Below are 22,439 nucleotides of genomic sequence, written 5' to 3'. Positions count from 1 at the left end.
AAGAATCATGGGCGACCATCAGTTGTCAACAAGAGGGGCAACACTCCGCTGGCCCCTCCCCCATCGCTGCCGATTCAATTCTCACCTTGTTCAGGGCAAAAATGACAATGCCAGCATTTCTTGCAGCCATGATTTCATGAAAAAAAAAAAAGACCGACCAGTAGTCTCGCAGCCACCGTGTGTCCCGAGATGGCACTCTTAAAAAAAAATAAAAATAAAAGCACCAGCAATAGTCCTTGAAGATGACAAAGAGAAAAGTACAGAAGTGAAAAAACTTGGCTGCTGGGCCCAGGAGCGTTTCTGAACGACTCCTGGAAAATCAGTCTTTCACCTCACAAGGTGTCGAGTGCATAAAACCAATTGGATTCTATGTTGTCTTTTATTTTGATGTTCAATATCATACACATGTGGGAAAACAGAGAAACAAAAAAAGAAGAAAAAAAAGGTCCTCAGGAGGCGGCTGGTTGGTCAGATGCATAGACCCCGTGACCCTGAGGGACAAGATATCAAAGACGCCAGGTGTGGCCATGCTGCCCAAGCATGCATGTTGTGTGTGTGTGTGTGTGTGTGCGTCTAAAACGGTGTGTAGTCAGCGGGGTACATGACAGGAAGCCAGTTCTCACTGAAGGTAGCGCAGTGTGTCCACCGGAGGTGACGCATGAGCTGAAAAACAAAACGCAAAATCATTTTAGCGACTGAGCTGACTTTTTTTTTTTCTCTCTCTCTTCTGTTGTGACGCAGAATTCATATTATGTCGTCTTCGCACCTGGATGCAGTTCTTCATGTTGTCTTTGCTGGGTTTCTCCTCCACAATCTTTGAGGCGTATTTCAAGGCTCGGCCGTACATCTTGTTCACCAGAGCGTGTTTGTATGAAAACATCAGCACCTGGATACAGAGGCACAACCCAAAAATAAAGGTAGATATTCTAGATTACGGTTTAAATAATTGAAAGGTGGTTCTAATAAAGAGCACAATTAACTTTTTTTTTTTTTTTTTGAAGTTCACATTTTAAGAGAAGAAATTACAGGAAAGAAACTGTGGTCATTGTGAGAGACTACAAAACATTTGAACCAAGCAGTAATCTCTGGAAAGCCACAAACAAATAGGCCTGCATATTGGCTAGACTCTAGAGATACAATAAATATCACAGTAAATGGGTGTGACTCAATATGCCAGCATATTGCAGGACTGAAAGCAATGCAATAATGTTTAAAAAAAAATCATTAAATCCACACTTGCTGCCTTGATTAAAGAAACATAAAGGTGCTTTTCCCTCTGGCCACTAAGCGACCGTAATAAATGTGACCAGACAACAAGGCACGTCACATTCCCAGTTATCGGTGGTTAATATGGACCTCTCACAATTATATAGGGTTTTGAAAAAATTATTAAATCAAGTAACAAATAAATAATTGGATAACAATCTGGATATAAAGTCGTTTTCCCCTCACTTTAAAGATCATCTTTGTCCTTCTCATTTGAAAACATGTTGCTCACCTTGGAGTCTGTTAACTCTGCCCACTTCTGCACCTCCCAGAAGGTATCCAGCAGGGCTTTGGCCACGCTCTGCTGGACGTCATCTGAACTGCTGGCTGCCTGCTCCACCGCCTCCTCAGTTGTTGCAGCGGCCGAGCCTGTGGCGACGGCAGTGGCGACGGCAGCGGCGCCGTCCTGCGGCGCAGGGGGCAGCAGGAGCTGGTCGGCCAGGGCGCAGCCTTTCCGGCACAGAGCGTCGAGCAGAGACGACTTCTGCTTCTCCATGTCGCTGAAACACAACGTTCAGAAAGTAACCGTGACGGGGAGTTTGTGTCTGACTCAAACACCGAATCCTTCATGAACAAGTGTTTCTGCGACCAGGTAAGCAGTTCATACGTCTTGATCGAGGCGGCGTCTGGCCGAGGGTCGGTCTTCATGGTGAGGTAAACAGCCAGGGCTGTTTGGTCGATGTGGGAGATGACGATGTCTGCAGCAGCCACCACATCGCTGAGACGCTTCACGCGCTCCTGAACGCAAACAGGAACAAGAAAAGACCGAGTGAGGATGGAAGGGTTTTACTTTAAAGGCTGAAATGCAGTTTTTAAATGATGCCTACCTTTTCCGAATCCAGCTGATGCAGTCTTTGCACATGCAGTGGAAGGTACTCTGCGTAGTTTTCCATCAGTTCGTCATAGATGGCGCTGGTGTCCAACCTGAGCAGTGGAGACGACAGATGGTCCCGTTAGGAGAATGTAAAACGAAAATGCACCAAGTCAAACGGATGAAATGTGCTCACTTTGTCATCCACTGGATCTTCAAATCTCTCATGGCTTCTGCAAACTCATCTTTCACGTCCTTCTCTTTGTCGCCTTCCTTGTCCTTCTCCTTCCCACCATTCTTGGACTTGTTGGGAGCCGGGATAAGGTGGTAGATGACTGGAACGATGTCCTGCAGGCACAGGAAAACAGAAAAAGACACAGAGAAATTAAGTGACGTCATCCATATTCATTGTTTACTACAGTGGATCAGAAGCCTGAATTTGACCCTTTTCCAACCAATGTCATGTCCTCCTGTTTCATTTCTTTCTTGTTTAGTTTTTTTAAAATATTAAATTTCTCTTTAATTCAAATAAGAAAACACCTTTAAGTTTAATTGTATCGACCACCAGAAACTCGTAACTAATCAAAATTAATGCCTAATAAGTGTAGACTGCTGCATTGTTCAGAACAGAAATATTAACATGCTTGATATGATTATTGTAGATTCAATAAGAATCCCATTTGAAGCTCATGAAGAATCCATTTCGAGTAGGAAGGAGAGCAGTGGACGCTCTGTTGGTCAGTGTTTCTAGCTCATCCAGTACCTTTTTATACTTTCCTTGGCGTTTTGCAGAGGCCTGCGCCTGGTGGTCAGAATAACACACAGTAAGGAAGAGACAACACAAACACACCAAAAAGGTTTCTCTCTTTTCTCATTTCATTCTCGTAGTGAGAGTCAGAGGGTTGATGACCTGCACGTCACCGATTAAAACACAGTCGTGAACAGTGGTGTAATCCTCAATGACAAGGGGACAAGTTCTACTCCTTGCAGCAAGTCTCAACAATTTTGATCTAAATGTCAGTTTTTTGTAAACTTTCAGTAAAAAAACTGAAAATTCTTTGACCCGACACAGTGTTCAAACAGGACGGGGAAACCCGTCAAACATTTTGCCTGGAAAATGTCAGGTTTTAATTCTAATCCTGTGTATTGTTGCTGCAAAATGAAGCCAAAAAAAACCCCCAGCAAGTATTTAAACCTTCAGGTATGAATAATAAAATGCAATATTAAAGTCAAAACAAGTACTTTCAACCCAAGAAGATTTGAAGAATGCACCCAGGGAAACAAACCATGTGCAACTGTAATGTGTAAAAACATAATTTGTTGAGCTTTACAGGCATTTCACCTTTTTTTTTTTTTTTTCAATTCTACTCTAATTAAAAGTGTCTTGAAGCTCACAATTCATCCAACGTGAACACTGAAGCAAAGTGTTTGTTTTCCCAAAAACAGAATATTGCCAATATGGCCCGAAGGACGTTTATGATTTCAGCTTCAGCATCTTGCCAAGCCAATATATTCTGGCATATCAGTCCGTTAACTTATGGTGTAATAAGTTGGGACTGTAGTTCTCTGGACTAAAACAAAAGAACAGAAGCAAATGGGTGTAAGAGACAAAGGATGTCATACATTAACGGAGGACACAGTCCAGCTTCAATCGGAACCAGAAAAGAGTTACACTTCAGGGACGTTTAATGAAAAGGCAAAAGCAAGGAAGCGAGTGCACCTGGCATCACGTCCTCTGCGATTTCATTTTAAATTTCCCCATTTGAACGTGTCATTTGAGTTGTTCTGCATGCGTATAAGCTAAAAGTCCCTGATTTGGCACAAGTGCGACCCAGTATGACGTTGGGTCCCGATGAGGCACTGATAAAGAGATTAACAGAGAACAAGAGCCACTCACAGCTTTCTTGCCATACTCGCTCTTGGGCACACTCAGAGAGCCTGACAGATAGCATCCTGGACTTGTCCCCTTAGGGATCCTGACATAGTGGGACAGTGCAGGGAAAGAAAAAGCAACATAGAAAATAAGGACAAACGTCACACAGTCTTAGACATCAAGATAGAACTATACAACATTTAAAACATCAACAAGTTTTTTCGTTTGATAAACAAAGATTTTCAGCTAAATTCCTTTTTACACACATAATCAAACTGTTTTACATTTCATCAGCAAGCAAACTTTCTATTATATTCTATCTCAAAGTAAATGTAATTTATGTAATGTAATGTAATCTCCTGTAGATCATTGAGAACCTGAATAGATCAACAAATTAAAAATGAATTGAAATTTCATATTTTCTGAAATTCAGAGAAAAAATGTTCTACTATTCTTTTGTAAAAACTATTCCAGACAGATTGACTCACTTGTCGTCTGGCAGAGTTGTGATGTAGAAAGGATGCGTGGCACCCGGACACAAGGTGATAGAGTTCGCCTTCTTTTTGGCCATGAGGGCAGCGCGGTGCGTCTCGTACACGTCCAGATTGAGGGTGGTGGACAGACGGTGGGAAACCACAAACGGCAGGTCCTTAAGGCGCTCCAGCTCGCTGGACTGCTCGTGGCGGACCTGCAGGCGTACAGTGTAGTCGCCCTTTTCCAGCTTCAGAGAATACTGGAGAAGAAAAACAAAACCAAAGGAAAAAAGCGTTTTGTTATCTGGCTTTCTGCACACCTTGATGGCGAGTATGACATTTTATAGGTGTGTTCCTGCATTTACAACATTTAAGTCTGTGGCCATCCACTGTGTTAGCCAATAAGATTCACACCAGACGCTTTCTCTGCTTCTGCATTTACAACTCCACCTTCTGAGAGCAGCTACAAAAGACAGATGTGTATGAACATGTAGAAAGGAAAAGACATCTGTATACCTGGTGTGGATAGGCATCGCCTGAGCCCAGCAGTCTCTTGTTTTGATCGAACAGCATCCAGAGCTGACTGTCGAACTCCGATTCGTAGAGCAGTTCACAAAGTGTCGGGCAGCTTGGTGTAACCTCTCCACTCTTGGGCTGGAGACGCAGAGCAAAACAGCTTTGTACACACATGCAAACATTGAAAATCGTGCTTTTTTTTTTAAAAATTTCTCATGTGTGTTTGGCTGTACCTGATGAAAACTGTAGGTGAGGACAATCTCATAGAGTTGTCTGTTATTAGGTAAGACATCTCGCACTCCCAAGGCTTTTATCTTTGAATTTAAAGGCCTACAACAACAACAACAACAACAACAATCAAACTAAAATCCACACTGTTATCAAAGACCAAAGTTTGTATGCGTGCTCTACTCACCTCAAGGGCTGCACCCACGACTTGAGAGTTACAGTCGGGGATACCTCCTCATATCTTAGAGGAGAGGACACGTCGAAACTCGTCACTCCTTCAGATGCGTGCTGGTTTAGAACAAATATCAGTCAAAGACAGAAAAGGAACGGAACTGTCCAAACACCTTTTCTAGTTTGTGTTGTTCTTACTATGTGCAGGGGGGACGGAGAAGTGTGGAGTCCGTGAAATGAGATATTGTAGTCCACCGTGACGTCTCCCAGGCTAGCCCACCAGCGAGCAATGCAGAACTCCACCACTCTACCAGACTGGAGAGGATATACACAACACGAAAAAGTTCAATCACCACTGTCTCAACTTTAAACACACACAGCATCAGTTAGTGCCTTCTATTCAACATGGTGGTGGATGGTATCAGCCCAGAAGTAATAATGACAAGATTTTACTAATGACTCGTCTTCAGATAAGTAAAATCAACAAAACATATGTACCAGAACAGGGAAAGCCTCAGTCAGTGAGCCTCTTTCCAACAGTGAGGAGAACTTGTAGAACTCATTCGCTCTGTAGGCTCTCTGTTTAACCAAGTGCACCGCGTGAAGAACAAACTTTGACGAAACATCGCCTGAGTGGGAGGTCAGCGTGATCTCTGCAGAAAAGGAAGAGAAGAAAAACTGAAGATTAAGAGAAACAAACCTTGTGAAATAGGTAAAGACATTTTGATAATATACAGCCATACTATTAAAAAAAAAAAAAAAAACAACATTCCAGTTTTTCAAGGTTTCCACCAATAAGTCCGTTTTAGTAACACACCGCTTAAGGTGACCTACATCTTCACTCATTAGATCAACATAGAAAGAACTAACGCTACCTGATACAAATTAGAAGATCACAGTGTGATTTTATTGGAATCCCTATGAAGAGAACATGCAAATCCAAACAGAAAGACCCCGGGCCTATTTGAACCCACGATCTTCCCGCTGTGAGACTAGTGCGCTAACCACTGCACCACCGTGCAACCTTTTTAAATGAAATCCACTCTGTATCAGATATCCTGTGGAAACTACCTATTCACTTTTATTTATTTTTAATTATCAAGAATAATTTCTAAATGATGGCTCTTTTTTGGAAGGAAACGCATTTAAAGATTTAACTGCAAAAGTAAATTATTGTATTTTAATTGGAGGCTACACACAGAGGTTTTGCAAATCTGCATTACATTTAATTTTTTCCCCAAACTGTACATATTGAACACGAACACACACTGACTATGATGTTACTGGCTAAACAAATACGGAAATATAAACATTGTTTCAGCTGTCGACGGTCCTGTAATACAGAGTGACACTAACCTGCCCAGGAGGCTCCCTGAGGAACAGTGATGAAGTGGCGTCTAATCTGGCCGGGCCTAAAGTGGACGTCTGTGAAAGAAATCTCCTGATTACGGCTATCTGTCACTCTGTCAGAAGAGAAGAGGAGAAGTGTCAACACCGGCACCTTTACAAACTTCTACTAAAGAGTTATTGTAACATGAACACTTACTTGGCCGGGATGATAACTGTGATTGGGACTCGGAATAACGGACCACAAGTGGGCGCCGCTGTATCGTACCCACACACCTGAAAAACATTCACAAACACATTAATGCACATGGAAATAACATCCACACACTGTTTAGGGACTACTCTTTGCCTCATTCCCACCTCCGTGTAGTGCACGCCTTCCCTCAGCCCCATAGGATCGATGCGGACGTTGACATGACGACACTGGTTCATCAGCTCTAAATGGGAGGGGCACTGGACCCAGGGAGCGGCACACGTGAGCGCCAAATGCAGCTGCAAGGAGATCCGCTCAGAGTTTCCTGTGATTGGTGAAGAAGTGAGGCTCAAAAACACCCAAGAAAAAAAAAGCCAACAGTGCAGTGAGGATGCTGTAATGTGACGTACCCGTGTTCTCTGGGAAGATGGGTTCAATTCCCACTCCGTGATCTGAGGGTGATAGAATCTGGGTTGGATCCCTGAGGTAGATGCCTCTCTGCGTTCCCACAGTTACTGAGAAGCCGAGTTGGCTTGTGGGTAAACAGGCGTGCTGAGTGAGGTAGTCTAATGCCCGGTCCACCTGAGAAAAGGAAAAGAAGCACATTACTAGATTATAAACACAAGAGCTTTTATCTATTTTTAAATGGCTATATAGGAGTGAATCTGAGAGCAAATGGACAGTCGTATAGTCGACTTACCTGGATTATTCCGTGGCCCTGTGCAAACACCTCAATGTCATCAACCTTCAGTGCTGCGTTTTCCAGCGCCCTCCTCACAGCAGGGACAGTGGGCTGAATCCCATTTTGTTTCATCCCTTGATCCGACAGAAATCTCATGAGTTGAAATGTACATTCACACTTTCACATCACATATTCCTTTACTGAACAGCAGCGGTGAAACTAAACTTACCTGCAAGTCTACAGGTTAAAGATATTTATCGACAAGTGATTAGTGCCTATTGTAATTCCCGTAAGTGACATCTATCGGAACATTTGTGATATTTTAATGTCTTTTCACACAAGAGGTTTTTGGATAACAAAAATAGAGAATGAGGAGGCATTCATAACATGTGGGTTTTTTATGTTTGTTTTTTTAATTCACAATAACTTTGAAAACAGGCACACAGCTACAATAAATCTTTTTTTTTTTTTTTTTAAACAGCTACTGTGGCTACACATTAAGAGAAATGGACAACGGGTCTGATTTTATGAATGCATTGTGTAAATAATGCTCATATAAAAAAACCTGGTGGCAAATACACTAAATCTAGATCGATAAAGGAAGACAAATATTGTGTTACTTCATTTTGTATCCTTATCTTTTGTATCCTATGAACCTTTCACAATTATAAAAGTTGATTGCATTAATTGTGCAGTCATTTGAAATGAATGAATGAATGAAATGTCATGATATTTATCTAAGTACTACAAAACCCAAAGTTTTTCTCTTTGAGACAGACTGTTGCATGAGAAATTTCATGACACCCAGACCCACCTGAGAGGACGAGTGCGATGCCTCCACAGGCATTGGGGGATGACATTGATGTGCCGTTCATCAGCTGGGTACCGCGGAGGGTCCAGTTGGGGACAGATGCAATGGCTCCGCCGGGGGCACTGATACTGACCCCCAGAGCCCCGTCGGTGCTGGGGCCCCTGGACGACCAGGTGTACTGGTTAGGAGGCAGCTTCTCCCTCAGGGAATACTCTGCTACCATCATGTCTGGCGTCACGTACGCTCCCACTCCTGCGGAGAGAGGATAGATGAGACTAGGCAGATGGATCTCAAAATTACATTTACAGTCGATAATCATATCACTTCAAAAATCAGAAGGCCTTTATTTGTGGCTGTATATAAACAACACAGTCAACTGTAAACCTTGTGTGATGTGGACAATGTTAGAAACTCCCAAAAACACATCAGTACTAAGTGCAGCAAGGTGCTAATGCATTACAAATTAGTCGTAGTAAATACTTATTGGTTTATTTTATGTATTAAAAAAAACCCCATCTGTACCTTGCATCGCTGTATGTTGTGAGCTACTAAACTACACAACCATCTTAGATAAAGTGTGACTACAGCTGATAATTAAATATAGATGTTCGTTTTAAAAGGTTTAAAATTTTAAATAGCATAAAGTTCAAAAGCCACATTTCTGCGCAGTTCATCCGAGCACGGCTAAACAGATGTGTTCAACTGAAGTGTGTACCTATGACACTGCTGGTGGTTCCTCCTGGGCAGCCAACAGTGGAGAGGCAGGGGCCGTTATTTCCTGCACTCGAAACAAAAATGACATTGTGCTTCTGCACGGCTTCTGTGATCACATCACAGATCCTCCTGAAAGACACAAGCGGCGACAATATTCAGTAACCATGCAGAACAAGGAGTAACCAAGACAGCTTTTTCAACCACTGCCTCATTTTACTCACCCAGTATTGGGCCAGTGGGTGGCTTCACCATAGCTGTAGTTAACCAGATCACACTTGTAGTTGATGACTTCAATCATCTTTTAGTGAGAGATAAAGAGAAGAAGAATAATCAGTTGTAAGAAAAACGTTGCACAATAATGGTCCCAGTTTGTTTACGTCTTATATATCCGTGAGGGCAAATACCGCTCGGATGAGTCCTGTTCCTGTTTCCATGGTGCTGAGGCGTGTGTCACCGATCTTCAGGGCCAGAATCTGGGCACCCGGGGCCACACCGTTGCGTTCTGGTTCTTCTGGGAAGTAACCTGCTGCTATGCTCGCCACATGTGTCCCATGAGCCCCTTTAAAAGTGAACAATGAGATCAGACTAAAAAAAAATACTCTGCAGACTTCTACACACTAAGCAGGTTCTATTGCATGAAATCCATTTTTGCCCAACACCCCTCCCATAAAATGTTTTTTGCTGAAGAACCTAATCATAATAGAAAATATATTGAAACAAACAAAAAAGAACAGTCTGAATCTACAGCTAAAGGACAGATATATTACAATTACAAACTAATATAATTTAATGTTGGTAACCAAGCAATTTACTTTTGGTTTAGCTTCTAGAGGCGACTACTTGAACATATCCAGGCTGTTAGGGTACATCACATAGAATAAATCAGTTTTCTCTAAAAGCCATATAATAAGTGTCCCCAATGATCCAATGGGCTCCTGATTCTACAACGATTGGGCTAAAAGCAGAACTTTACTTTTTCTAATGTATTTGATGTATTCACCATTATCGTTTTCACACATGACATACTGTGTAAAGATTTAGGCTTTCACAAAGCAGTCTTGAAGATTTTTCTTTTTTTTTTTTTTTAAATTGCAAAGTGCAGAATGAATTGGGAGGAGAGAAATCAGTATTTGGTGGGATCACTCCTTCAAGCAGCATCACTTCTTCTTAACACACGTGCAGACAGTTTTTGCAGGAACTTGCAAATTGTTTTGGTAGGTTAAAAAGATCTTAAGAGAATAAAGCACAGATGTAGTCTGAATCAGAAACTTCTGTCTCGTCATGGAAACCCAAATGGCCTTGATCATGTTAAACGTCGGGGCTCAGGGTGACTCACACATTACTTCCACTTATACTGAAGTAGTTCTTTATACGTGTGGGGTTGCTTTCCTCTGCTTCAGGATGAATTTGGAGCCAATCAGACGCGTGAGCAACATTTCATTACACTTGCCTAAGATTTTTGTACAATACTGTGCACGTCCAGAGCTGCATGGAGATGTAATGGGTAATACTGCCAGAGAGAGACAAATGACATTCTTTCTTTCTTTGAAATCACTCACCTCCACTAGTGACAATGCAGAGTGTGTTCCCTTCGTCATAAATGTTCACAGAGTAGTTCAGCATCTCAGCATTTCCTAACGTCGCATACTGTTGTGTCTCTCGGTATGAGCCAAGCACAGTGCACTGGGACAGCTCTCCACACTCTGAAGTGTCGACTACAGCCCTGGAAAGAACAAACATCAACAGGCAGTGAATGATAAATATAGTGTTGGCAAACAGAAGCAGACTGTGCGGAGGAAGGGTGAAACAATCGTATAAGTTTAGCTTACTTCCATGCGGTGTCGTCATGCCAAAGCACACAGTCATACACAGGACCAGGATCACTGTACTTCTTTTCTAGTGATGCCAGAAGTTCTGACTGACTCTGAAGCTCTTCTTTCTGCAGCTTCTCCATCTGGAGAGGAGGAAGGATTCATGTGGGAAAAAACAGAAGGTTTTTTTTTTTAGGAAACAGAACGTAACTGAGAAGAAACACTGTATGAAGACACTGGCCAGTTAGAGCTGGAGCGTTCACCTGTGAGGGTGTTGGATGAGCAAGGTCAAATTCTTCTGTTTTACGGCTGACCTCTGCCAGTGCAGCTCTGTGGGGCGGGTCCCACACTTTCTCCTTTCGCTCTTTCTGCAGCACAAACAAAACAGAATGGCAAAGGATGCCTAAAACCATTGAAGATGGCAGCATATTTCATCTCATTGCATCCATCTGATGCTGTCACTCTTCACAAGTGCTTGTTTGATTAGTCTGAAATTAATGGATGCACTATTAAAAGTGCTTAGAAACTATGGCAAGGATGTGAAATACCACTACACTCAAGCATGTTATCACTGCAATTGCTCTGATTTCATATTTTTGTATAGTAAATTAAATACAAAGAACAAAAAAGGCATATCAGACACCATCAAACTTTTTAACTTTGAGGACTGCCCGTCTATGTTTGGGCTAAGGCTGCAACATACTTTGGCTGTCTCAGACAATCATGACTTAAAATCTGTAGTCTTATGTCACACAGTGAAAATAGTTTGTGGAATGCTGTTGTCACTCTTGTCACAGACAACATTACAACAACCAATAAAAAAACAACAACAGAAAATGATGATCAGAAAGTAACAGAAACACTACAGAAAAACAGCAGTTTGCATATTCACAAGAAAGTACAAGGCTGGGCCATGTACACACCCTCCTATTCGCATACCGAGTACATAAATGCTATTTCAGTTTACTTTCTGAAGATGCGCCGTACAGGATGACATTGGTAATCTGTCATAGTTAATACACTGCTATGATCATCAGCTTCAATTCAGAGGAAAGCAGCATCATTATTTTAAACTCACTGTTTTACCTGGGTTTATGAAATCCTCATCACACAGTGTAGCACAGAAGTGTTAATTCATTTCAAGTCAAGGAGCACATGAAGCTCAGTTCGATCTCAAGTGGGCTGAACCAGTAAAATGACAACAATAATCGCTCCAAGTGATTTACCTTTGCTTTGGTGCAAAGAAATACATGTGCATTAAATTTAATTTTAAAATGATTTTAGAAATCCATTAAACGTTGACATTTAAAAAAAAAAAAAGTAAAATCTCAATATTATGCAGTTTAAACAATGTCCTGTGGTGTAAAATTCCACAAAACAATGCAACAACTGAATAACTGATTTTTAAGTTTTTCTTCGTAAAGTGTACATTTTACAGGGTCCTCTGACAGGCTGGTTTTGACACATGGGTTGTATGTTTGAATCCCCTAATGCAGCAGCTCATTAACTTAAAAGAATGTAAAAAACATTTGTCTGAAGGAGCCCTTATTTGTCACCATGCATGTATCAGCACAGCATTGAGCTATTAACACACAGCAAAAGTAGTTTGAAATCTATAAAAAGTCTCGTACAGTAACCGCGTCACACACCCCTACCTGTATTCTTTCTTTTAGAGCCTTAGGGAAGAACTCGTAACCATTTTTAACTCCAATGCGAAACTTCCCTGATGGATTGACCCAGGAAGGAGGGATCTGGAAGACATAAAAAGACACAGCGAGAGGCAGAGAATACGTTAGCATAAAATGACTTCAGATGTAGGACAATACCTGTTATGGGTTATTCCCTATGTGAGAGCTTTTCATCATTCACCTCATATTAATCTGAGTAACAAAAAGCTGTCTGCTGACCTTAAGCGTTCTACCAGAGAGGCCAGCGATTGTCCCATCTTTAGGCTCGGCCACTGTGGTCATGTTCACGTCACCGCTGCCTGTCGTGTCAATGATGTCGACGATCTTTGGCTTCCCCTCGGTGGTGACCTGACGAGACGGGAATCAAGGACATGATCATTAATGATTTGGTAAACATTTTATTACATTGCAATACTAGACTAAATATGACCCTACATTTCACAATTGTCATGAGTGTCTTATTTTCTTTTCAATTCCAGTACAATAAACAGAACTCATTTCAATGAACTTGAATGAGTATTTGATCTATTATTTGCATATACCAGCCCGACGGTATTCACATTACAAATGAAGATGCAGACAAAAACCTTTTTGAGTAGAATGAATAAAATCAACACTACTCTTAACAGCAGTTCTAAAGATTTGTGGTATTCGTCATTACACATTGCATCCTTTTCTACAAGTCACAATATCCAGACGTGTCAAAGACTTTAAATACACGAGGCGACCTGAATCAACCCTTTGCATATGTACCAAAAGGGCTGTGTATTCAAATAACTCAACTGCATAACATTAACTTTATGGCTACACTGTCCTAAGGTTTGGGCTTCCTCTTTACTGTGCATCTTCCTGCAGGTATATTTCAAATGCAACCTCATAATATGCAGCAGTAGATGGGCCCAGTTTAAATTTATTGTTTGTGTTTTCAGTGATTTAGCTTCTCCGATCCCAATCTGCCTGCTTCATCAAAAGTTTCTTTATTTTTGAAGGGATATTCACTCCACCAATGCTGCTAATGTGAAAATGGATCAATGTTGGGTATTTTTTCATACATGAGGATGACGCCTGATAATATTATGCATCCTAAGGCACTGTATTTCTAATTGTATTAACCATAACCGGCCAGGTTCAATCAATAGTGACGTACAAACCAAAAACCAGCCTGCAGAGTGAAGAGAGTGTTTGGTATCAGCAGAGTTCCGTCCTCCATGATTTTGTTTACTCACAATGAAGGAGTCGGATTCAGAATCTGCCCTTTACTGCATGACTAATGCAAGGGTGGCGGGTATAAAAATAAATGTCGGGGCTTAAATTAGCATGGAGCCAACAAGCATCGCCACATAACACATGTGAATGTAAAGTGTGGCGGTTTAAGCAAGCCACTATAGTTTTGTGTTGCTCTCTAACTGAAGTTTACTCCAGTGTGACTTAGCAGTAAACGCGCAGTTTCCGCCTCCACAAACTGATATATAATGTAAATACATGCGTTTACAGTTCGCCATTGTCAACCACAAAAGGACGCAATATCTGTCCTCAAACTAAACAAGACGAAATCACGTGTAAACACAGACAGAAGGAAAACACTAAGAAATTCACCTATTAGCTCCCAAGCTATCACGTTAGCACGCGAGCTGACTGACTCGCTAACGTCAAGTTGGTTAACTGCACACGCGCCGACATTGGGGAGATAATTTAACAGCATAGGATCTCATCTGTTATTAAATACTTTACGCTGATCTAGTTGTCATTGACGCTTTATGCCTGATTGTCACAGCTATTGTGTGTTTCGGTGGCCGTTAGCATGCTGGCTCGCCGCAGCCGTTGTGTCACTGTGTGTTCGGACGGCTCGGGCCTTTAGCCCCGGCTCGCCGCTATCACGAGGCAGCCGGCTGGATTTTACCTGCATGCCGGGGGCCCCGGGGTCCACGCCGGTGTCCAGGATGGCGATGAGCACCCCTCTGCCGTCATATTCGGGGAACCGGGTGAGGTAAGAGGCGGCGCCGGTTTCCTTCTTGGGGAGCAGCCCGTGGAAAGGGAACGGTTCCTCGGTAGAGTGAGCAGCCATGATCATAAAGAGCGACAATGAAAACAAAGCAGCGAAATGGGGAAGAAAAGCAACACGGTGGGAGAGAGACGGACGAGGAGGAGAGCTGGTTAAAGGGCCAGTGCCTGCACCTCTACACTTCTACACACACACACACACACACTTCCAAGCTTACAGTACTGTGCAAAGGATTTGAGAAAATAAAATAGCGTCCATTCATTTTTTTTTTTATTCAACAATGGTAAAAGTGAATGAAAAGAAAAACACAGTACACAGTCTGCCTTCTTACTTTGCACAGATGTTTTGAAATCAGCCTAAATCTTTTACTTTGTATTTTTGTTTTGATCACAGCCAAAACAATTCATTCAATCATAATAATATATTAGGCAGACCTAATCCAAAAATACCTTTAATCCTGTGTTGGGAGCTTATTGGAATACATTTGAGATAGGGAATTGTAACCCTTGAGTTTCATAATAAAAAATTCCTTTTGATGCTACAACTGTTATTTTAAGCCATCTAAATGAAAAGTGTGTAAAGCTTACCAAAATGACACTTATCTCAGAAATCACACAGATAAAATGTCACACTTTGCACAGACGTTTTGAAATCAGTCTAATATTTTGCTTCATATTTTGTTTTGATAACTTTGATGCTCTGCATGACATTTTCTTTTCATTTTGCACAGCATTTTGTGCTGGATATTTGTGAAGTTATTGAGATATTAATGTAAAGTAAGTTATTGCTATTTACAATTTTTTTTTTAATATGCATGTGATAAAATATTTCAACATTTTTCCATTAAAAAAAAAAAGAATTACTTTGTCAAAACAAAGGGTGAAATACATCTATATTCAAGTGATTTTGAGAAGCTTAAAGCTTGAGTGCCATAATTTATCATCAATTCCATCACGTCTGAAAACTCCTATCAAAGCTTTACCTTCTCAAAATGTGGCACAACTATTTAATCATGCCTTCATTGATTGTTATTAACTTGCCGTTGTTGCTGCTGTTTTCGAAAGAAAGAAAGCTTACTTTATTGATCCCCTTGGGGAAATCATATACTCGGAGCAGTGGGCTTCCATGATGTGGGCCCCGGGGAGCTCTGGGGTCAGGGGTCATGTCCAGGGACCCACAGTGGTGACCTGTCCATAGCAGGATTCAAACCTGCAAACTTCTAGGCCGCCACTACCACAAATGAAAGAAATGTGAAAAAAAAATGTGAAAGTACAAAATATGGTTATTTATCAAATAAAGGATTAATGTTACTTCTAATAGTTGACTGTAAAAACCACAATAAACCAGTGTGTGTGTGTGTGTGTGTGTGTGTGTGTGTGTGTGTGTGTGTGTGTGTGTGTGTGTGTGTGTGTGTGTGTGTGTGTGTGTGTGTGTGTGTGTGTGTGTGTCAGCATCAAAGTTTTATAAAAAGCTTGAGAACAAGCAAGTTGTTGAAGTTAGGCGTGTCTACGGAGCTCTCTGAGGACTAAAGAGAGAAGGTCAGGGGCTTCCCTAAAACAGGGGAGGGATTTACAAAGATGTCCAAATGCTTTGAAATAATCTATTCCAGGGTGAGAAAGTGTTTCTACAAGCAGTGCAGATTTGAAACAGCTGTCCAGAACTAACCCAAAATATTTAGCCTGATAAAAGACTATTAGAGATAACGTCACATTTGCTGATAGACACATCTGATAACATCCCACAGAATGTTCCACTGTCGGTAACACTAGTACAATTGTATTCTATTGAAATGGATATTAGCCAAAACTGATGGTGTACCCACAGTCTTGTGCATCATTAATAAGATCAGATTAAATCTGAACTTCTGTGACTTTTCTGAGGAGGCATCAGTGTGCATGCACCCATAATCCCTTGTTGTTATTTTTTTTAACAGTAGCTATTATACGTCCTGGCAGTGACCAGTGGACAATCATGTTATGGTTTTTGAACAAGAGTTGATCCAGTCTACAATGGGGAAAATAAAAGAGCCGACAGAGTCTATAAAGTTCAAGATGAGGCTCTGAAAAATAAAAAAAAGTTATCCGACGCCATGACTTCAAATGTAATACATTGGGAAGAGTACACTCATGTTGTCCCTTCATCATTTACAAAATTCTGTCAATCCAGCTGCATGCAGCACAAATGACGAGTCTCTCTGCCTGATGCCTTTTCCCCATGTTGGCCGATTTAAAGTCATCTGTGGGTGAGGTGGAGGTAAAGTAAAACAAAGACACATGGTTACACAATATGATCTGTGCGAATGTGGGGGTCGCTCTTAAACTAAATCCTAGTCAAGGCCTTTTTGGCAGCAATTGTCAATATTTCTAATGAATTAGTAACTTTAAGTCATCAAAACATGTTTCTGTGATCCAAATGTTCATATTTTCTATTCATCATAGAATTATAACCATGACATATTGGCTGTTTCACACTCTCGTAGATAATACCTGGCTGTTTGGTGATATAGTGGTTAGCACTTTCCGCACAGTGAGTTAATCCCCAGTTCAATTCTGTGATTGGTGGCAATTATGTGTTTGTTCCATGCAGAATCTGGTTTCTTCCCACAGCCTAAATACATGTGTTTGAGGCTGAGATTTTAAAATGACATGTCGATGTGGATATGAGTTCTTTGTGTGCTTACACTCTGATGGATTGCTTATCGGTTCAGGGTGTACTCTGCCTTCACTCAGCTGGGGTCGGCTCCAGCCCCCGTCTGCAACCTTGAATTGGATTAAGTGGTGTATCAAGCACCAAGAGGAAGAGCAGATGTTCACTTTTAGCTTTGTTGTTAGACAAAAACCTTCCGGCTTGTCGTCTGGGCCATACACTAAATGGCACATCAGGATATCTGGAATGTGGCTAACTATCCAGCTTTAAAACAGGGGAAAAGATACTGGATCAACATTTCTGGATTGGGTTGCATTGTCCTTTTCTCTGCATACATCCAACAAATTAAAGTGGAACAGAGTTCTATCAGCAGGTGTCAGTAGAAGTACAGGGTCTGTAACATTTCTCCTATACTCTCAGGTTCGCTGCATAAGTGCACACTTGGTGGTGCTATAATACCAACAGTTGAGTCTATACTGAAGTCAGTCATAGCTCTGCAGTGATGCAGGTCCAATTCAAGTTGATGGTTTTGTTCAAAATCATATCTCCTGTCAACCAAAAAGAAACAAAACAAAAACGACAAGAGTGTGAAATCTTCATGCAAATAGTCATTCTTGTAAACGGTAGCGTACACTTCATGACTCTTTTGCCTGTGAGAACCCTCTGAGCCATCTGAACGATAAAGCATGCATGTGCAGACATGGATGTTTTGAGAAAAAGTTGAAATCTTTCAGCCAGATTTATCAAAGCAATGATCTGTAATTTGTGACTTGATCTTTTGGCGTATGCTATTGCTTGGTTGACCTCTGTCTCAGGCCGGCTCTGCTCAGAACACACACCTTATCAACTGCTCATTGTTTGTTCCCCGACTGTGTTTATCTAAACTACAGATCACTTCTGACTGTGGTTTTTCCCCATAATCCCATGACACAGATTTGTTTATTTATAATCAGAATAAATGCTTGTGTCTGGATTTTTAATTCAACTGTACGGGCTGTAAATATTCCTGTGTGTGCTGCTTGTTAGTCACTTTCTATAACCTCACTCTTAGCCAATCATACGGAACAGTTTCTCTGTTGCAAGATGCGACATTGATACAGTATGGAGATCATAACAAACACAAAGAAATCTGTTCAATAGTAAAAGTTGAAGGCATGTGAGCAGGGTATGTTACGTGTACGTTTGTATGAGAGACAGTGAAGTTTTATTGGTCTTTGCCTCACCTACCATACTACATTCTGCTTTGATTTATGCTCCATTCACAGAGCTTTTATTTGTCTTGTCCATAATACCGGGATTAACTTTGCACATGTCAATCGCCATCTGTTCGACTCAATATTCAGAATCTCTCACATACAGTATGTCATATCCGTACACATATGTGCCTCATAGGTTAAAGAGTTGGGTTGTTGTACAGAAAAAGAACAAGCCACAGCTGGGAGGGTTCCATGTACTTGTACAGTTATTTTAAGTGTGCCAACACCCTCAAACCCCGTTCTGGTGGCTGGTTTGTGCTCAATAAACCAACAGTGAGCATCCTTTCACTAATCTTCTTACAATCAGCATCTGCCTTCTCTTCCCCTTTCTGTTTGTGGCTCATTGTCACGTATACACAAGCAGATACATGCACACTCCTCCCGCATGTTTGATGTGACACCAACATGGTACAATTTAATCCCTTTGTGTTTTCATGAAATATAACAGACGTCTGTTTTTCTGAGGGTTTTTTCACCATAGACACACACACACACACACACACACACACACACACTCACACACACGCACGCTCTTTCGGTTACACTCATGTACACCCACACTTGTACACTTGTGGTTTACCACAGGGCGTAGCCTTTTCAGCCAAACTGAACTGAATGCATGTCATAAACCTCTTTAAAGCGTCATTATCCCGTGTAATGCAGCTGCAGAAAACGGTATTTTCTTCTTTCTGACTGTGCCTATGCATGCATTGTTCTTTTGTTGCAATGTAACAAATGTTGTATTGCAGTCTTGCATTATGGGGCTTTATTATTATTCAGCAGAAATGTTTTTTTTTTTTCAATTATTCTGCTAAATCAGCTATAAATCAAGTTACAGCCCAAGTCACTGCTCGCCCCTTTTGCTACAAGCTGCACAAGCAAGCAGCTGACAGGATGTGGCCACCGTAAAGGAGCTATATTTTACCAACATTTGCAAGGCTTTCAGCATTTTCGTTTATTGAAAAATTGATTTTAAGAAGATGTTTACAGGAATGCCAGGGTTGCTATCTATGAAAATGGTCCCACAACTCTGGTGGAGATGGTGAAACACACAAACTGTTGTTAAATGTGTCTCTGATGTTCACTCATCTACACACAATGTGCACTTTGAATGGTGTTAGGCAAAATAAATCGTTGTAAAGTTAGCTAATAATGTATAAACTATGAAGAAATATCCATATGAAATTAAAAGTACATCTGCTCCTTAGACAGAGTAGCCAATTTTGATATATTTTTCAAATGACAAAAACTGTTATAAACATAATTTTCATTTTGCAGCCCAGTCTGTTTTTTGTTTTTGTTTTTTTGTTAAACCACTTTAGGCATTTTTGGGTAGTTTAGTGTGTTTGAGATTGTATCACACCATAAGCGTTAATTCTATTTACAATAATTATCGAAGGTTCTCTGGTTGGAGTCCAGTCTTGGGAGCCTGTCTGATTTGAGCTTGTATGTTCTGCCTACACTTCAGTCCTTTACTTACTTGAAACTGCGGAAAAATAGCTCCAGGGGTCCTATTATTATTATCACAGCTTTTTCCTATAGTCTGCCAACTTAGAAAGAATTTTATGGGTTTGACATTTACAGTTGAGCTTGCAACTTTCAATCTCGGTTCCCTTGTAAAGGTAACGACAGAAAAGTGAAAAGAATACATGGCATTGATGTTCCTGTTAAGCAAAGATCCATATGTTTAACTCCCCTTCTTGGCAGGGGTCGAACTCACAAACAGGGGCACTAAAGCATATAGTCTAATTAGATTTACAGCTATTCTAAAGGAGTCCCAGCTAATCCCACTGCGCTGGTCATGGTAAGAATACTGCAGCAGCAAACTAAAGACACTGTGACCAACTGTTCTTCAGCCCCACATCTCAGCTGGGCTGGGCTGCTGCAGGGTTTGTAGAGGTTCCAGACCAGACTGGGGCTATTTTGAGGAACGTGGTCATCGTGATCTCAGAGGCGTGGCCCAATAGGCTAGAGTGTGGCCTGATGATGCGTCTTGCACCTGAATGGCTTTTAAATCCTGTGCAGACAGCACTCCTGCTCCGCAGGCCAGCACCTTGCAGTCTCCCATCTGTTAAATTTGGCACAAGATCAGAGTCGACAGGACAACAGGGATCACTTACTCTTCCCAGGCTATTGCTGTCATGTTGTGACTCTCTTTAAGGACATTTGTCCAGCTCTTAATATTAACCTGGTCAGATTATTTGCTGTCATTTGGAGCTACTGCTATACCTGTGTGACTTTTAATCAGACCGAGACGGAGGATAACTCCTCTCCGTTCAATGGACATTTTTCACACTTGGCTCTTCTTCCTGAATAGAACAGTTTGAATTAAAGCACATGTAATGATTGCAGCAAAGGACATTAAGATAACTAAATGTCATGATAAGCTGATTTTGTTTATTTTAGGATAAGAAAGACAAATAAATGATGAGTTACTGACAAAGACAGGTGTAGCAGGTTGAGGATTAAGCTGTTGAGGACATTTGTTATTTTTATCTTATTTTCTGTGTCCTTTTTGTTACTACAGAGAAACTTGGAAAGGTAAAAAGATATTCAAACAAAACATAAATAAATTCATAAACTCCACTGTTTACTTAATTGTACAGTATACACTTGCTATACTGAGGAATACGTATACTAACAGATGATACATTCACAAAACTCAAAGGAGATGGATCACAACAAACAATAATGTGCTGGAACATTATGACTGAGCTTTGCCTGCAGCAGTGATTTCAATTATTTAATCATTCATTGAGTGAGCTTTTGACTGTTCAGTTCACCCATTCTTATAAAGCTGGAATAAGTGTATGAGGGGAGACTAATGCCACGGGGCAATGGAAAGAGGAAGAAAGGGCTCACTTGTTTTTCTTTCACATTAACAGAGCCTGCAAAAATATACATTCATCACGAATGCCTAAACACCAACACGTGTTTATAATGCTGTTAAAAGTAGAAATAATAAGAACTAAAGTACAGGATCTCCAATGCACCCAAGGTAAAGAATTAGTCCCATATTTGATGGACATTTCTAGCAACTGTTTTTGTTTCTTAGGTCAATACTTTTAGATATCCATCCATTCGTCATTATCATTTTATCCAATATCAGGCTTTCAAGGGGCTTTAGCTGATCCTTGCTGATTATATGCAAAAGCAGTAAACACCCTGGAGACGTCGCAGTCCATTACAGGGCAAATACAGAGAGATACACAGTCACAAACACAGAATCACTCCGATGGCCAATTTAGAGAGAGCAACTTGTGACCGGCGGCGAGTCCAGTGTCCCAAATTTGGGAGCGGAGAGGATGGGACAGTCTGCCAGCAATCCTGATCTCACCACCATTGAAGACTTGTGGGATCAGTCTGAACGTGCCCTTTGTGCCAGAGTGACCAACACAACCACAATGGCTGACGTTTGACAAATGCTGGTTGAAGGATGAGTAAGCGGGCTGAAGACCAACATGAGATGAAGGTGCCACTCTGTTGTGACTGGGCTTGGTTCACCCACACACTGTGGTTTATTAACTCAACACAGTGTTTAATCGCCAATATGTATTCGGAAAGTAGCTGCTGCGCCTCTCTCTCTCTCTTTTCTCACTTCATATTGTTTTCTTTCAATGAAGGGAACACTCAATTCTGGCATAAAGTTTCATCAAAAGCACTAAGTGACGTGGTGACAAAGCCCTTGTAAGATTACCAGCCATCGATGGAGCAACTGTAGCCCAGTGGCAGAATGTTGGGGTTTAAATCTTGGTCAATGTGACAGGTTTTTTTTTCAAGAATTCATTGAAAATATGTTCAACTGATTTATTATTATTATTATTATTATTATTATTATTATTATTATTATTATTATTATTATTATTATTATTATTATTATAATTATTATTATTATTATTATTATTATTATTTTCGATTGGCTATCTATCCCTGCATCCTTTTTAGTGGGAT

General features: G+C 41.0%; 1 protein-coding gene across 1 annotated transcript; it reads right to left on the bottom strand.

Moving 5' to 3' along the window:
• Nucleotides 1-344: 344 nt before the first annotated feature.
• On the bottom strand, nucleotides 345-14,757 carry tpp2 (tripeptidyl peptidase 2). Its single transcript, XM_080489213.1, has 28 exons — nucleotides 14,485-14,757; nucleotides 12,804-12,932; nucleotides 12,552-12,647; nucleotides 11,160-11,264; nucleotides 10,915-11,039; nucleotides 10,645-10,808; nucleotides 9,490-9,644; nucleotides 9,307-9,383; nucleotides 9,087-9,214; nucleotides 8,375-8,623; nucleotides 7,579-7,694; nucleotides 7,289-7,460; nucleotides 7,046-7,203; nucleotides 6,885-6,961; nucleotides 6,695-6,801; nucleotides 5,837-5,991; nucleotides 5,537-5,653; nucleotides 5,355-5,455; nucleotides 5,173-5,269; nucleotides 4,940-5,077; nucleotides 4,439-4,683; nucleotides 3,975-4,053; nucleotides 2,274-2,425; nucleotides 2,094-2,190; nucleotides 1,874-2,004; nucleotides 1,499-1,766; nucleotides 767-886; nucleotides 345-663 (listed from the first exon to the last, which is right to left on the bottom strand). Exons 1-28 carry the CDS (start codon nucleotides 14,653-14,655, stop codon nucleotides 574-576), a joined length of 3,819 nt encoding a protein of 1,272 aa, XP_080345339.1. The 5' UTR covers nucleotides 14,656-14,757; the 3' UTR covers nucleotides 345-573.
• Nucleotides 14,758-22,439: the final 7,682 nt, after the last annotated feature.

This window comes from Lipophrys pholis (genome assembly GCF_963383615.2).
Source record: "Lipophrys pholis genome assembly, chromosome: 2".
NCBI classification, from domain to species: Eukaryota; Metazoa; Chordata; class Actinopteri; order Blenniiformes; family Blenniidae; genus Lipophrys; species Lipophrys pholis.
Note: the sequence above shows the minus strand (reverse complement) of the source record. Positions and strands in the feature narration are given on the sequence as shown.